We start from the raw sequence: 18,060 nt of genomic DNA on the forward strand, positions 1-18,060 counted from the left end.
GATAATGTGCTATTTTTTTATTAACAAATTTGCGCTCCGAAATCGTGTTTTTTTCAATCTGAAACTCCGAAAATTTTAGCTTTACATTAAAAACACCCAAATAAAAATTCACCGTAATTTAATTCTGCAGAGATTTTTTTCCCGATTTGCTTTGACGAAAATTTTTCTCGGAAATTCCGGGTTTTCCCAACAAAATCTGTTATTTTCAACTAAAATTTTAGGTAAGTAATTATTTATTGATGATTAAATAACTTAGCAACATAAAATATTTTTTGGTGCATTTCCAGAAGCCGGTGGAAATTGAACGAATAGTTTAGCAACAATTAGATTGTTAATTAACAATTTACGGTCACAAATAACTATGATAAATCAAAATAACTATGATTTTCGTATAATAAATAATTTTTTGATTTATAAACAAATAAAATATCTCGGCAACTATTAGATAAAATTAAAGTAAAAAAAACGGTATTGGAAAGAACGCGGCAAGACGATTGTTTACAAAATATATTAGCGATGACCGGCTCCTGAAATACAACCGGTCAAAGTTGACCGGCAATTGCGAAGAAGTTGTAAACAATAGGATGGTAATTTTCAAAACAATTACCCCTTTTTATTTCGGTCCTCTTTCTACATACAAATTTTCACATCTTCAAGAAACTCATAACATAAACCAGCGGTACCTATTACGCATGAAAAATACCAAAAATACCAAAATCCCAATCAAAAACTAGATTAAAGAAAATAGAATCTCAAAATTCAAAATCGGTATACGTTTAAAAATGTATTTTCTCGGCTTCTCATGGAGCAATTTTCTTCATCTTTTTTTATTCCAAAGTAAATCGAGTAGAGCCACCTAACTAATGCACTACTAAATGCCAAAGATGATTTAGTTGTGTTATAATAAATTAATTCAGTTATAAGAAAGTTTTATAATTTGTTTAAACAAAGGTTGTTTAAATAATTATACAACTTTTAAATGAGAATATTTGTATCTTGAACGTTAAAAGGTACACTTGTGGCAAGTTTTTCTAAAAAAAGTCTACAACTGGAAAAAGTATGCAGTTTTGTAAAATATGCATAAATCATATTAGTAAAGTTTAGTAGTGCGTTAGTTACTCGAGGTAATTGGGAATAAAAAAATGAAGAAAAGTATTGCTCAATGTATACCAATTACTTAACGTATACCGATTTTGAACTTTGAGATTCTATTTCCTTCAACCTAATTTTTGATTGGGATTTTGGTATTTTTCACGCGTAATACCGATCGTTTTTTTATCAGTAGTAATTGCACAAGAGCTCTAAAATTATCAAATTTTTCCCAAGTGACACTTTGACAGCTTTAATCTCACGACCCGAAGGGGAGTGAACTTATGTCAAAAGTGTCACGAGGGCAAAAATTCGATAATAATTTTAGAGATCGAGTGCAATTTGTTGCGATTATTTCATGAATAAAACTGTTCAAAACAAAAATTGTATTGTAATTTATTTATGTAAGTACAAATTTGTACAATTACACACACACACACTTGTTATAAATATTTGACGGTTGAAAGTCATGACTTTTATAACTTTCAAAACATTAATCGTCATTAATGTCACTTAATGTATTTTTTCGTAGCAACGAAGGGCATCTGACGTAATTTACTTGAAGACGGGATATTATCAAAAATTATCACCTTAATTTTCATTTCTGTAGCTTTTTATTGGTCAGAATCTCCTATGAATGAAATAATCATAATAATACCTATATTATGTTATGAGTCTCTTGAAGATATGAACATTTTTATGTAGAAAGAGGACCTAAATATAAAGGTAATGATTTGAAAATGACTTCCTTTTATTTATAATTTCGTCGTAAATGCCAGTCACTTTGATCGGTTGTATCACAGAAACAACTCAACGCAATTAATTTTTTTCTACGGCCGTGCTAAAAGAGCCACTTTCCCGAACGCATTTCGTTTCCGAAAGTGGCACTTTCCCGCACGGCGTGCGTGAAATTAAATTTTCCCGCACGACGTGCGCGAAAGTAAAATACCTTGTAATATGGCATTATAATATTATTATAATACATGTAATAAACTAATATTTAGATATTATTTACTAATTTATTTCAAATTTATCTTATTGTGTTCATGTTTTAATGAAATTAACGCGATTATTTCATTCATAGGAGATTCTGACCAATAGAAAGCTACAGAAATAAAAACTAAACTAATTATTTTTTGATGATTTTAACTTAAAATCGTATAGTAAGATATTTGATCATGTGTTTAATTCTGTCCAATCAGATTAAAATTATACTGAGAATTATCTACTGTAGAAAATAACCGATAGAATTTTTTTAAGTAGATTGTTTCTGTTTAATGGCAACCAATTTCCTAGTTTTGACAACTGTCACATTTAAGCAAATATCCATAATATACGTATTAAAAAATAATCTTACTAATATCACGCGACAGTAAGAATAAATAAGAAAATAATGCTTCATTTTTAGTCAAATTTGTTGTCATTGGGCAATAGCCACTCGAGCTCTGCGGACTCTCGTGTCTATTGCCAGACAACAAATTTTCAAAAAACTGTCGCATTATTTTCAATTTATTCTCAATCTCTTGTGATATTATACCCGATAATTTTTGATAATGTCCCGTCGTCAACTATATTACGTCAGATGCCCTTGGTTGCTACGAAAAAATACATTCAGTGACATTAATGACAATTAATGTTTTAAAAATTATAAAAGTGATGACTTTCAACCGTCAAATTTTTATAACAACTGTGTGTTTAATTGTACTAATTTGTACTTACATAAATAAATTACAATTAAGTTTTGGTTTTGAACAGTTTTATTCATGAAATAATCGCAACAAATTGCACTCGATCTCTAAAATTAATATTGATTTTTTGCCCTCGTGACACTTTGACATAATTTCACTCCCCTTCGGGTCGCGAAATTAAAACTGTCAAAGTGTCACTCGGGAAAAATTCAATAATTTTAGAGCTCTTGTGCAATTACTAATGATTATTTCATTCATAGGAGATTCTGACCAACAGAAATCTAAATTAAATCGATAATTTTTGATAATTGCCCGTCGTCAAGTATATTACGTCAGATGCCCTTCGTTGCTACGAAAAAATACATTCAGTGACATCAATGACAATTAATGTCACTGAGTGTTTTTTTTCTAATTTGTATTACATAAATAAATTACAATAAAATTTTGGTTTTGAACAGTTTTATTCATGAAATAATCGCAAAAAATTGCACTCGATCTCTAAAATTAATATAGAATTTTTGCCCTCGTGACACTTTGAAGTCAAAGTGACACTCGGGAAAAATTCAATAATTTTAGAGCTCTTGTGCAATTACTACTGATAATTCGATGAAATAAAATTATTTTGACATAATATTTAAAAGTCAGATTAGTAGACAATTACAATGGTTTTGAATCGTCGTCATGGAAACCAATATCGTCGTCGTGGTAACCCATTATATTGAAAGTTTGGTTTTGACAACCTTGTCAAAGACATAATTTGTGTATTTTCACTTCTAAATAAAAATTGATATAACTCTACTTTTTGTGGCTTTCTTCCAAACGTACGGCCCTAGAAAAAATATTGTTCCTAACTCATGCGGAAAGTGTCTTCCCCGCACTCGACTGCTTGCCCGAACTCCGCTATCGCGTCGTTCGGGTCAACGACAGTCTCGTGCGTGAAAGTATCACTTTCCGCACTAGTTAGGAAAATAACTGAGTAGCTGAGATGCAAAACTCGCTCGTTACCAAAAATTAAAAATTTGAGATATAGTATTTTTACTACAAAAACGTTATTACGTAGGCCAAAATTTTTGACGTAAGAGAACTGTCAAAACATTAGAATGTGACTTTTCATTATTGCTATGTTTATTATAAACACGGCAATAATGAAAAGTCACATTCTAATGTTTTGACAGTTCTCTTACGTCAAAAATTTTGACCTACGTAATAACGTTTTTGTAGTAAAAATACTATAGTTGTGGATTCTGACACGTATGGCTGCCCTTTATAATAGTCTCATCCCAAAGTTAAGCAAAACGTGCTCGTTTCTCTTAATTTTCACCATATAAAATAGGAGTTGGTAGCAAAACTAGTTCGTTCTATGTAAGAGTTGATTGCAAAACTAGCTCGTTGCATATTCTGCAGCAAAACTCGCCCGTACCTTGTTTTAACGAATCTAACCTAACATTTCATGCTTGTATTCGCTTTGTTGTAAACATTAAAAAACTACTTTTTAAATAAAAGTAATACAGTTTTTGTTTTGATTACTGTTTTTAATAGTGTTAATAGTAATGGATCCTAAACCAAAGAAAACAAGAATAGTTAAAGATAAGTGGAAGAGGAATATTGAGAAACGAAATAGGTAGGCTTATTTGAGGTTATGTTGAGATAAATAATTTTTGCTTCAATTATTAAAACAGTTTATTAATTTTATTTTTATTTATTCCAGGCATACAGCAAAAGGCTTCCCCTCATTACCAACATGCACTCATTCAAAAACATTTTATTGTCCAAAACTTAAACTCCAAGATGTACGTCGCTTCCACCAATCTTTTTATGAGACACCAAATAAGGTGGACCAAGATAATTTTATTTTAAAACATACGAAGCAACTAGCTCCAGCAAAGAATAGAAAACGAAAAAATTATGAAAGACTGGATAACAATGTAGAGAGAAAAAGCTGTATATCCATAAAATATTTCGTGTTAACTCGGCTCGAAGGAATGGTACAGGTTTGCTCCAAAGCTTTTCTTACAATTTTGGGTATTTCTAAATACCGCGTTCAAAATATTGGCAAGAAGTATCTTTTAGAATATCAGTCTCCAAGAGAACGAAGGGGAGGTGACAAAAAAACTGAAACATTTAAAGGTAAAAAAGAGGCTGTTTCAAATTTCTTAAAATCACTACAGTTTATGGAGTCCCATTATACACGGGAGAAAAGCACCAGACACTATGTGCCAAGTGATTGCACAGCTAAAAAACTCTGGAAACAGTACAACCAATCAGTGAATGACAACCTGCAGGTAAAGTATTGTTACTTCCTGTATATTTTCAACTATTATTTTAATATCAGTTTCAAGACTCCAGCAACAGATGCTTGTTCACAATGCATTCGTCTGAGATGCCAAATAAAAACGATGCCTGCAGGACCCAGGAAGGTTGAAGTTATGGCTGAACATGCGGTTCATAAAATGAAGGCAAAAACTTTTTATTCTATGCTGAAAAAAGACGACGGGCCTTCTGTACTTAAACTTTCTTTTGATTGTCAAAAGAATCTTGTGTTGCCACGTGTTCCAGACCAGGCTGCCTATTATAGCAGGCAACTGTACCTCTACAATTTTACCATCTGTGAGGGAAATTCTACTAGTGTTCAAAATCCTGGTTCGGTGTATGCTTATACATGGTGTGAACACCAAAGATATAAAGAGTCTAATGAAATTGCTTCGATTTTATACTACCATCTTAGAAATAGGGACCTTTCAGAAATAGAGGAAATAATGATTTTCTGCGATGGCTGCCCCGGCCAAAATAAAAACATTACTGTGATTGGCATGTTGTGCAAATTTTTATATGAAACATTAAGTTGCAAAAAAATTATACTGTTACTTATCCTGTGGTTGGACACTCCTTTATTCCTCCCGATAGGGTATTCGGGAGGATTGAACAAAAAATTAGAAAAAAGGACACAATAATACAACCCAGTGAATATTGGAATTTGTTTTCCCAATTTAGCACAGTTAGAAAAGTTGGGACCCAGGTAGCCGTTCAAGGCTGGAAAAGTGCAGTTGCTACAGTTGTAAAACCTCCAGGCCAACTCCACTTCAAATTTGCTGCTTCCAAAAGAATAATCATAGAAAAAAACTAATCAAAACAATGTGACTGTGCAGGGTGAAATTAATTACAGATGCAATCTAGGCGTCCAGAAACCAATCTTAAAGAAGGGAAAGAAAATTAATCAGATTATTCCAGCTCTACTTCCAAACAACGTCATGGTTGCAAAAGAAAAAATTAAAGATGTAGAAAAACTCCTTAACACTCATTTTGGTGAGAACTGGAGAACCTACGACAATTTGCAGTTCTATGTCCCCATTGTGGATAATAATTTTGAAGGAGTAGAAGAAAACAATGAGGAAGAGCACGACATTGAAATAATAGAGGAAGCTAATGGGCTCTCTATTTAACATTTTTTTTTGGCCTTAATAATAATGAAATTATTAGCATTACGTTTTTTTAATAAATAATATTTTTTTGTACAAGTTCTATAAATAAAAAATATTTCAAAAACTGTCTACTTTACTATGTCCTATTTGGTTGGGTTTCAATTATTATGATGCATAACTTGTTTGTTTAAAAGTAGCATACTGCCGCGTCCTTTCTAGTACCGTTTTCTTAATTTAATTTAATTTAATCTTATCTCTTGCCGAGATATTATTTTTTTTAATAAGCCAAAAACATTGTTTATAACTTTAAAACATTTCTGAGGCCGCTCAGGTAGCCCAATTTAAATTCTGTAAAGTAAATTAGATAGGTTTAACTCGTTTTGTTCAATTTCCACCGGCTTCTGGAAATATAATCCATACCAAAAAAACTCTTATTCACCAAGCTAATTATTTATTATTAAATAATTACTTACCTAAAATTTTCGTCGAAAATAAGAGATTTTGTTGGGAAACCCCGCATTTTCCGCGGAACATTTTCGTCGAAGCAAATCGGGAAAAAATATCTCTATGCACAGTTAAATTACGGTGAATTTTTATTTGGGTGTTTTGTCCAATAAGATATTAGAGATCTGATCAAAAAAAGAAAGTCAGATTAAATTTTCTATACAAAAAAGGTGACGGTCGTGAAAAACAAAATATTAAAATTAATACTATCTATTATGTACGAAATAGAATAAAGAAAAATAAAATATTGCTTATTATAACAATTGCCATAAAACAAAAATAAGACCACATTTTTCAAGTTGCTAAGGCATAGAAACTCTAAGAAAAATTTATCTTTCCCCAAAAATAAGGTATCTACTTTTGAAGCCATGCAGAAATTATGAAATTATATACATGAATGAGATTATTTTGAAAAGTTCTGTGTTTTATTCAAAAAATTGTATAAAACACTGCACAAAATTGTTGGCAAAGTTTGAATATTGCTTATTTTTAGATTGACATTTTAAAGTCTAAAAAACACTAACAAAACTGTCTTAAGAGATAAAAAAACTTTTAAGACTGTCCTGCTGTAAAGACATAAAGAGAGACATAAAGAACAAAAAACTAGACTGGCAGGGTGCTTTAATAACACGATAATAACACGATATAGCGAATCCGTCATATTAACACTGAGATAAAATCAAGCATTTATAATGCCAGTATAAAATTAACCATTACGCATAAGCTCAACTAATAGTGAAAAATCGAGGGAAAGAGGTGACTAGGAAGAAGAAGACTATCATTCCTAATAAACTTCCGACAATGGATAAAGTTAATTTTTTTATATATATATTTTCAAAAAACCTTTTTACCACACAGTGGTGTAAGGCGACAATACATTATATTATGTTACTTTATAATAAAATACAAAAATAATTTAACCTTAAATTTAACTAATAACTGCTATGCATTTATATTATGTACAAATTTGACCCATTCCTTCTTATTTCTAGCGGCGTTCTTTTTCTAACCACGTTATTCCCCTTTTCTCGATTATATTGCTTAGTGTTATATCCCAGATTTGTTGTGGTCTACCATTCTTCTTTCTCCTTTGCGTTTTTTCCTGCCAAATTTCTTTCACCGGTTTTGTCTGATCCATTCTCTGAAGATGACCCCACCAACTGAGTTGCCTTCTCTCTATATATTCCAATGTTGACTCGATTTCCAAATCTTCTCTTATTTGAGTGTTCCGTAGTCTATCTCTTTTGGTAACTCGTCGAACTCATCTAAGGTTTCATTTCATTCGTCTAATTTCATGTCTACTGCCTGTATTTTACGTCTTTTATCGTTGTGTTAGTACTTATGATTCGCAACCAAACGTTAATACAGGTCTATATATTGACTTGAATACATTAATTTTTGTTTTTCGTGTCATTTCTTTTTTATTTATGAATTTATTGCTCATTGCATGGTATAGGTTCATTGTTTTTTTAATTCTATTATTAATTTCTGTTTCCTGTCTTCCGTTGTCTTCTAATTCTACTCGTAAGTATTGGAATGTTCGTGCTTGTTCTATATTTACTTCTTCTATTTTTATGTTTATCTTTTCTTCTTCTTCCTTTTCCCCCATGACCATAACTTTTGTTTTATTTTTATTAATTGTCATTCCATATTTTTTAGTGTTTCATTCCATATTTCTATATTTCTTTGCAGTTGTTTCTCATTTTCGGCACATATGACGACGTCATCGGCGAATGCTCCTTCTGAAATGTCTACTCTTCTTAAATTTCTATAACCCACATGCATTTTTTCCACTTTTACTTTACATTCTTTAATTATCTCATCCATGTAAATTATAAACAGTGTTGGACTTAATCCTCCTCCTTGTCTCAGTCCCTCGTTCGTAGTAAATGGTTTTGATGTTCTGTTTTGGCTGATGATATAATTCACATTGTTGTTGTAAATGTTCTTAATTACCCTTATCCTTTTGCTACTTATACCTCTCTTCTCTAATATTTCCCATAATTTTTGCCTTGGCACCGTGTCAAAAGCCTTTTCAAGATAAATGTAAGCCATATACATTTTTTTCTCCTGTTGCTGATATTTTTATATTATTTGCTTGATTGCAAATATATGATCCTGGGTGCTTCTGCCTTTTCTGAAGCCGCTTTGTGATTCCTCGAGTGTGCTGTCAATTTTTCCGATTATTCTTTTGTTCAGTATTTTTTCGTACATTTTCATGGCAGTGCTTAACAGTGTTATTCCTCTGTGATTGTTGCAACCTGTTCTATCGCCCTTTTTATAAATGGGCACTATCTGTGCCTTCTGCCAGTCCATCGGTATCTGTTCTTCTTTCCAAACTGCATTAAATATTTTTAATAATAGCTCTGTTCCATTTTGTCCCCTTTTTTTATCATTTCACTGGTTATTCTGTCATAGCCTGGTGCTTTTCCGTTTTTCATTTCTGCAATAGTTTCTTGCAGTTCATTTATGGTTATAGGGTCTACATTGTCTATGTCTATGTCTACCTCTATTCTTTGGTTCGCTACATTGTTTTCTTCATTATAGCAGTGAGTTTGTAGTATCTCTTGGAAATATTCTCTCCATCTGTTCATTATTTCATTTCCTTCTGTAAGAATTTCGCCAGTTTTATTCTTTATGTTTTCTATTTCTTGAATTCTTTCTTTTCTCATTGATTTTAATACTCCATAGAACACTTAATTTTTTTACCACTAGTAAAAACAAACTGAGGACATACAAGACTTTGCAATTGTAGTGGCCAACCTCCACTGAGGAGAGGGCCCTTTAAAAAGAAGAATAATGACTTAAGCCTTAGAAACAAGACCCAGTACAGCTACGATACAAAGGCTATTGGAAACGACGGAGAGAAGATAATAAAAATAATTAAAGTTAATACGCTTAGAGGACGAAAGAGAAGTTAAGATACCAAGAAAAAATTAAATGCAAAAGTTATAATTGAGTGGATACTAAACAGAAAAAAATATGGAATAGTCACGTTAATATAATTATTAGCCCAGTAAATGACCGTTTTGGAATGTAATTTTCAGGGTCAACTCCGAATTGCATGAAAATTTGGATTTAGGTTCTACTTACCCTCCACTTCAAAGTTCAAATTGTGCTGTTGATTGCTTTTACTTGGGGGTTGACATTCACTCCTTCTCGGGGGTGAAAAAAGGCGCGTTTAAAGTAAGTATGGAAATGGATAAACTGACTAATTCTAAGCAACTTTTGATCAATAGAGTTTTTTCTGTAAGCCAATACTTTTCGAGTTATTTGCGATTGAAATTTTTTTTTCAACAAAAAACACGGTTTCAGTCGGTTATTTGCAGATAAATGAAAAAGTCAAGATTTTATCAAAAAAAAAATATTCGAAGCAAAAAAAAATATACTTAAAACATATAAAAACTTGTGTGTTAGTGAAGTCTATAAATGCAGTAAAAGCAAAGTTGTATCTTATGAAAAATACGTTCTTACTCGTCAAATTCCAAGTCGAATATTTCAACGTGCAATAACCCAAAAATTAAACAAATTTAAAAAAAACTTATTTAATCGTTACCGCTTTAACATTTACTTTATATGTATGAGTATTTTCTTATACGATCCTTAAGTTTGAACGGTTCGAAGTGCTTACTTGAAGAAAGTTTGGTTTTATAGTAAAAAAATTGTTTCTATAATCTTTGGAAATATGCACTTTTTTCAAAATAACATTAAATTTTAAAGAGTAAAAAAATGTAGGTTTTGGTTTTATAAATATGCTAGTTTGATTTCGTTTTTCTGTACGACAAAAATGTATTAAGATATGGTTGTTCAAAATTCGCATACACTCGTGATAAGTGACTCGTTCAAGTGATTCCAACTATAACACTTTCAAAAATAAACAATTTAAATCGATGCAACTTACAGATCATATAGTCCTGTCGCCAGGGGGGGGGGTACAACGGCCTCCTTTATTCAGATGGACTTACCCAAGTTTTTTTCATGTATTTTGACCCGTAGAATACGAATTTTTTGGGTAACAGTTGATCCGGATGTCGATAAGATTGTTATTGACCAAGAACTTGAGGAATTACATAACAGAGATTTCTCGCAAAACAAAACATTTTTTTTGTATTTTTTGGGTCAGTCATTCTAAGTAAAAAATGTTCTAACAAGTTTTCCCGTAGGATGCTCAGTTTTCGAGATAAACGCGGTTGAACTTTCAAAAAATCGAAAAACTGCAATTTTTAATCCCGAATAACTTTTGATTAAAAAATAAAATAGCAATTCTGCTTAGCGCCTTTGAAAGTTCAAATCAAATTATATCGGTTTTGATTATTTTCATTGCTAAAAATTTATTGTGTTATTGTTAAACAAAGCTACAAACACCTAGTGCGTGAGTGATGTTTTCTATGATTTCTCATTTAAAATCGAACGAGTAGGTAGAATAGGTACTAGTGCAATCGAGGCTATTTCTACGTAGCATGCGTTAAAACGCATGTAAAGGCACGGGAAACACTATGTGTTTATAGCTTTGTTAAACAATAAAAAAATTAATTTTTAGCAATGCAAATAATTAAATCCGATATAATTTGACTTAAACTTTCAAATGCAGTAAGCAGACTGGCTATTTTATTTTTTAATCAAAAGTTATTCGGGTTCAAAAATTGCAATTTTTCGATTTTTTGAAAGTTCAACCGCGGTTATCTCGAAAACTAGCCATCCTACGAAAAAAATTGTAGAAACATGTTTTGCTTAGAATGACCCAAAAAATACCAAAAAAATATTTTGTTTTGCGAGAGATCGTGGTTATGTAATTCCTCAAGTTCTTGGTCAATAACAATCTTATCGACATCCGGATCAACTGTTACCCAAAAAATTCGTATTCTACGGGTCAAAATACATGAAAAAAACTTGGGTAAGTCCATCTGAATAAAGGAGGCCGTTGTACCCCCCCTGGCGACAGGACTAATATAAAAACACACAAGTAAAGTAAATTGTTTGTAAAGCGGTAACGATTAATTTCATTTGGGGCGCTAAATAGGGGGAGATTTTCACGATTTTTTACGAAAAAAAAAGGGCAAACATTATTTTGAGCGAAATTGAATTGAAAGCCTTGTTTGTATAAAAAATAAAAATAAACCTTTTTTTAAACACCACACAAAAGTTTTATTGCATTTTTCCCGAAAATTGCTTCATTTTTTGGTGGTTTTACGTTGAAATAATCGATTTGGAATTTGAAGAATAAGAACGTATTTTCCATGAGCTACAACTTTGCTTTTGCTGAGTTTATAGACTTAACGGATGCACAACTTTTGTTGTTTTTTACGTATGCATATGGTACATTTTATGGTAGGTACATTATGCTAAGAATAGTTTTTTCGAGAAGATACTAAGTTTTTGAATTATTTTCGAGAAACCGTCAAAAAACTTAGATTTTTTGTCCAAAAATAAACATTTTCAATCGAAAATAACTCGAAAAGTATTGACTTACTTAAAAAACTCTATCGAATGAAAGTTGCTTAGAATTAGTTAATTTATTTATTTCCGGACTTATTAAAACGAGCGTTTTTTCACCCCCGAGAAGTGATGAATATCACCCACCAATAAAAGCAACAAACGGCACAAGTTAAACTTTAAAGTGGAGGGTAAGTAAAACCTAAATCCAAACTTTCACTTGACCCTGAAAAATACACGGTATCGGTGTATTTCACGTTCATTTACTAATACACCAGGGAAATAAGGCAAAAATATACCATGTTGCGGTCACTCGAGCAGCCAGGTTGCAAATGAGCTTTTTGGGTACTACATACCTAATAAATTATAAATACAAAAATGCCCGTCACAGTTTGGACGAGAAATTTAGTTATTAACAAATAAGGGTCAAAAATGAGAGTTTTTTCGTTTAAATCGCTACAGGTAAAAATGGGGTAATTAAATGTCTTATTTTTAATATTTTTCTTTTAGTAGAGGAGCCAAGGTTTAAAATAGCCTTTTTTAATTTTGGTCCAATTATTTGTTGCTTTGCATATTTCAAAATAAAACTTAAATTTCGAAAATAAAAAATTTGCTATAACTTTTGCGAAAATGAATTTAGGACTTTCATATTGCATGAAATTTGAGTCAAACAGTCCATACAATGCAAAAAAATTTAAGACGAGGCGTCAATTAGTTTAAATTTTATTCAATTTGTTTATCCCAAAAGCTTTTTCTTCGCAATGTTATTGTTCATAAAATAATAATGATACAGCAATTCTGTGAAAACAACATAAAAGAAGAATAGTCATATTTTCAACTCCTTTAAAAAAAATATTAAAAAATCATTTTTATCACTCAAAAAACATTTTACTATTTTACTAAATTTTTGGCTTATAAACAATTTGAATAACTTTGTTACTATTAACTGTAGGGTAGAACTACAATGGAATTTGAAAATCTGGTATTTTTATACGAATTTCCAAAGAAAAAATTTTCGCCAAGGTTAATTACGGTCAAAGTTAGTCACTTTTTTTATATAATTTACGGCTACTTTGTTTATACCAATTAAGCAACCTTACTAGAGCCATTTTGAAGTTGAAGATATATAGGTTATGTGTAAAAGTTTAAGTAAACTTTGAACCTCAAAAAGTTGTTAATAAAGCTTTAAAAATGGCCACCGAACGTAATTAATTCGTTTTCGGTGGAGGGGAATTACTAAAATACGTACACTCAAAAAATGAAACTGATTCTGCAAACATATGCTGCGATTAATATCGCTGGATCTTGTTGATGGATTTTGATCATAATTTTTTTAATTTGTATATACTCGTTGTCTTATAGAGTACGTTGTATACACACAACCCCACCTAACATTACAAAATGTTAGGGGGAACTCCCCTTATCACTCACGGATATAAAAAATAGATTACGACCGATTCTAAGACCTACCGACTATACATATATAATTTCATAAAAATCGGTCAAGCGGTCTAGGAAGAGTATGGAAACTAACACTGTGACAGGAGAATTTTATAGATGTAAATATATAGATGAGTATTAACAAATAGGGGTTGGCGATAGAAGAGTGAAAATTAAGGGTTGTATGTATATTTTAATTCTACATCATATACAATTAAGGTAGACAATTATGTCCAAAAAAATATAAAAAATGTCAGGGGGGCAACAATCCTTATAACTTATAGGTATAAAAAATAGATTAAACCCTCTTCAACGTCCTACAGGATAAACGTGTAAAATTTTATAAAAATCGACCGTTTCGGAGTAGTATGGTAACTAACACTGTTACAGGAGAATTTGATCTATATAGAAGTAACTGCGATTTAAATAATAAAAGTGGCTAAATTTGAACCTAATTAACCTAGGCAAAAAGTTTTTTTCTGAAAATTCGTATAAAAATACCAGCTTTTGAAATTCTAAAGTAGATTTACTCTATAGTCAATATTAACAAAATTATTCAAATTCTTTAGAAGCCAAAAATTAATTACTCTATTTTAATAAACTTTTTTCGGAGTGATAAAAACGACTTTTTAATGATTTTTTTAAATACTTTAAAATCATAACCATTATTCTTGCATGTGGTTTCCAGAGAATTGCTATGTCATTATTATTTTCTGAACAATAACAATGCTAAAAAAAAGCTCTTTGCAAATAACAAATTGAATAAAATTTAAACTAATTGAGGAATCGTCTTAAAATTTTTTGCGCATTATATGGAATGTTTGACTCAACTTTTCGTACAATATGAAAGTCTTAAGGCCATTTTCGCAAAAGTTATAGCACATTTTTTATGTTTGAAATTTTAGTTTTATTTTGCACTTTCCGAAACAAAAAAGGATCGGACCAAAATTCAAAAAAGTGCCATTTTAAACCTTAGCTCATCTGCAAAAAGAAGAATATTATAGTTAAGATATTTAATTACTCTATTTTTACCTGTAGCGATTTAAACGAAAAAACTGCCATTTTTTACCCTTATTTGTTAATAACTAAGTTTCTCGTCCGAACTGTGACGGGCATTTTTGTATTTATAATGTATCCAAAAAATCCATTTGCAACCTAGATGCTCAAGTGTCCCGACAAAAACCTTATTTCTCTGGACTATAAGCCAAATTGAAAATACCAAAATGGTCAAACGAACCAGAGGTAATTATCGAAACAATATAGGAAGGTCGATCGACATTGCAAAATATGAAGTAAAGCAAAGTTTCGTATGGACAGAAAGAAGAAGTATTAGAAAAAACACAAAAATAAGAAGACATTGAAGATATTTCGTATTTGCATCCATACACATAAACAATTCATAAGAATTTGCAGCTATCAAAAGATAGTGAAGTTTAAGTTCAATTCAAGAACCTTGGAATTTAATTCAGCTTTTTTTAAGAAATAGTTAGTTTTTATAAAAGTTGCAAATAACATAAGTATATAAAAAAATGTCTAAATATTTATACTTTTAAACATAAAGAGAAAACATAATTCCAACATCAGAACACTGATAGTGTGGTTTAATTATCTTTAATAAAAGGTTTATATTTATCGTAACAGATAGCATAATAAAATACTGACACGTTTTTTTTTTTCAAATTGAAGCAAAAAAGTTACCAGCATATTCACGATGATATCACTTAAATGGCTTAAAAATAAAGAGAAGAGTCTCAAGCCTTTAAGGTTTTTTACATTATTTACGGGAAGTAATTCATGGTGCAAAGTTTTTAACTTTGTCACCTTGTGTATAAGAACAAAGAGAGTAAGACTAAAAGGTATTAATAAAATTATGAGGAAAAACCGAAAAAACATTATCGAAGCACGAATTATAACAATCGAATTAAATAAAGAAACAATTTAAGAATGGCATAAAATTGATAAGAATGTTAGCGAAAATTTGAATAAGGCTGAATAATTTGAATAATTTTGCATCTTTTAAATATATTTAACCCTAAAATTAATTTGATATAAAACAAAATATAATCAAAATTTTTTCATACCTCCTCCTAAAGTTGTAATAGTATTATGTTCTTTGATCGATGTCCCATGATGTCCCAATCCATATTTGATCGGTTTAAAGTGGAAGAAAGAAGGTGAGTATCCTGATGCTGCTCGACTCAAAGTGCTGAAACGTTCTTCTCTATCCTCCACGTAGACTCCCTCCTTGCCAATAGCAGCCAATTGTCTGCCCTTTGGCATAAACATAATGAGAAATATAATCATAGAAGATATAACCAGTCCGTAAGCAATACATGCATCCTTATGTCGCTCATTAACAACAAACCCGCTCATGGTCCAAACCAACCAAGTGGGAATACTGCACCCCACCGAAAGTCCGATATAGGTAGCTTCGCGGTAATTGTCTCTTATGCCTCTCGATTTCACCGCTAATACAGTCACAAAAACAACGAGAAATACGACATAGATTAGCGAAAGAAGCATATCTGCATAAGGAGTGCGACATAACGGTATCAAAACAGGGTTATTAATATCTTCGACGGTAAGTAAAAGTTTGTGTTTGTTTTGATTTATTACCATTTCTACGGCGACGTCATCTACGAACGGCGGATTCGTTACTAACCATTGAACCCCTATAGCTACTTGTATCAAAATAGCGAACAATAATAAAAGTCCCTGATATGGGGCTGGTAGGTATACTCCTCCATTTAAACTAATTAAAAAAACGCACTTCACTAAAAGGGAAGCGAAAACTATAGTATAAGCAACCCCCGTGCCAAAGCGAACAATGGCACATGTCAATTGCGTAGGCGAAGCTGCGAAAACAGCTGAAAGTCCCGCACAAGAAAAAAGTCCCAACAGGAGCATCTGTCCCAAGAAAAGATGCCTTCTACTAGGTGTGCTCCGCCACGCTTTGCACAGAACAAACACTTCAAACCCTAATATAAGTATCATAGTTATCGCGGAAAGGGCCAACACAGGAATCACCCAAACTTCATTTCGAAATATACCCACTAGTTTGTCAGTCCCTAAGGGACATCCCGCACAAGGAGTTTTTGATATGTAACTTACTGTTGTCGTGCTAGGGGTACTGCTGCTAGGCACTAAAAAAAACTCCGTACTCATTTCTAGGCGACGTTCTAGGGCAATTGTGGCGTTGACGTCACTAAAATCACTATTAGTTCTTTCGCCGAAATTCACAGATTTGGGACCCATGATCGGGGTCGTCACGTTGAGAGCGTCTTCGTAATCTTATAACAGTCAGAGTGACTGCATACCGATATAGACTGTGCGGCGGTCTGGGCCATACTGATTGTCGGCAGCCGTTCTTGAGAACTTCAGCTTTGGCGACGACTTCCACCGAGGACCCACGTCTTGGACAAGGCGATATTATTGTGACAGTTTCTTATGTATTTTTTTATTTTAAATAGAATCACGATCAAGGCGTATTTTTGCATTTTTAAATCCTTTTATTAAATTTACGTAGAAAATGTATTAATAATAAAAAAAAATCTTACGATTTTAAATAAGAGTAAAATGTACAAAAATAAAAACGTGTCCAACCTTGTACGAACTTGTAACCACATTAATAATTTAATACCCTAAATTAAAACGGGATAGTTTCCGAGAGTTGCCTGTATAACATGTTAAACAAAACTTCACATCGAACTAACAAACTTTTTGAAGTGAAAACTTCTTTAGGGACGTTGTGCACTTTTTGGATAGGGGAAAAAGCATTGAATTCGCGACCGTCATCGCGACCGTCATCGCTACCGTCATTGCGACCGTCATCGCTTATGCTATACAGGGTGTTTCATTAATAATTGTCCATATAGTAACTGGCGAAACCTTACCAAAAAATACGAAGATTTAACCTAAAACACTTAAATAAAATGTTGTTCCTCATTGAGTTACAGGGTGTTTTATCTAAAAATTTAAAAACTATTTTTGCTCAGCATTTTAAAACTATTCGACGTATCCGTTTCATACTTGGCAGGAAGTATAGGTACTGTAGAAACTACTAAATTGTGTTAAACAAACGTTTCTGGCTATTACCAGAGGCGTACGACAGGGGAAAGTGAATGGTTGACCCTTTCCAAATTCTACGCTACTGGCGAAATTGCTATTTTATTTCAATTTTTGGATTCTCCAACACTTTCAATGAAAATAATATACTCTTCATTCGTAACGATAAAGTCATTAGTTTTCGAGATCTTTGAAGTTAAAAATGAAAAGACAAGGTTATTTTGATTAATGTATTGTGTCGCTTAATTTTTATTTTCAAATATCTCGAAAACTAATCACTTTATCGTTACGAATGAAGAGTATATTATTTACATAAAAAGTACTGCAAAATCAAAAAATTACACTAAAATAGCAATTTCGTCAGTGGCGTAGAATTTGGGAAGGGTCAACCAGCCACTATCCCCTATCGTACGCCTCTGGTA

The 18,060-nt window shown here is 31.8% G+C and overlaps 1 protein-coding gene across 2 annotated transcripts in view; it reads right to left on the reverse strand.

The window, feature by feature from the left end:
• The window catches only part of LOC114335193 (uncharacterized), a 402,998-nt gene extending 386,087 nt beyond the window's left edge, over positions 1-16,911 (reverse strand). For both annotated transcript variants that reach the window (XM_028285386.2, XM_028285384.2), the window contains exon 1: positions 15,655-16,911. In XM_028285386.2, the coding sequence (XP_028141187.2) occupies positions 15,655-16,828 (1,174 nt within the window). In that variant the 5' untranslated portion in view covers positions 16,829-16,911. The remainder of the gene's footprint in view (positions 1-15,654) is intronic.
• Positions 16,912-18,060: the final 1,149 nt, after the last annotated feature.

The sequence above is a fragment of the Diabrotica virgifera genome, chromosome 4 (assembly GCF_917563875.1).
Source record: "Diabrotica virgifera virgifera chromosome 4, PGI_DIABVI_V3a".
In the NCBI taxonomy this organism is placed as follows: Eukaryota; Metazoa; Arthropoda; class Insecta; order Coleoptera; family Chrysomelidae; genus Diabrotica; species Diabrotica virgifera.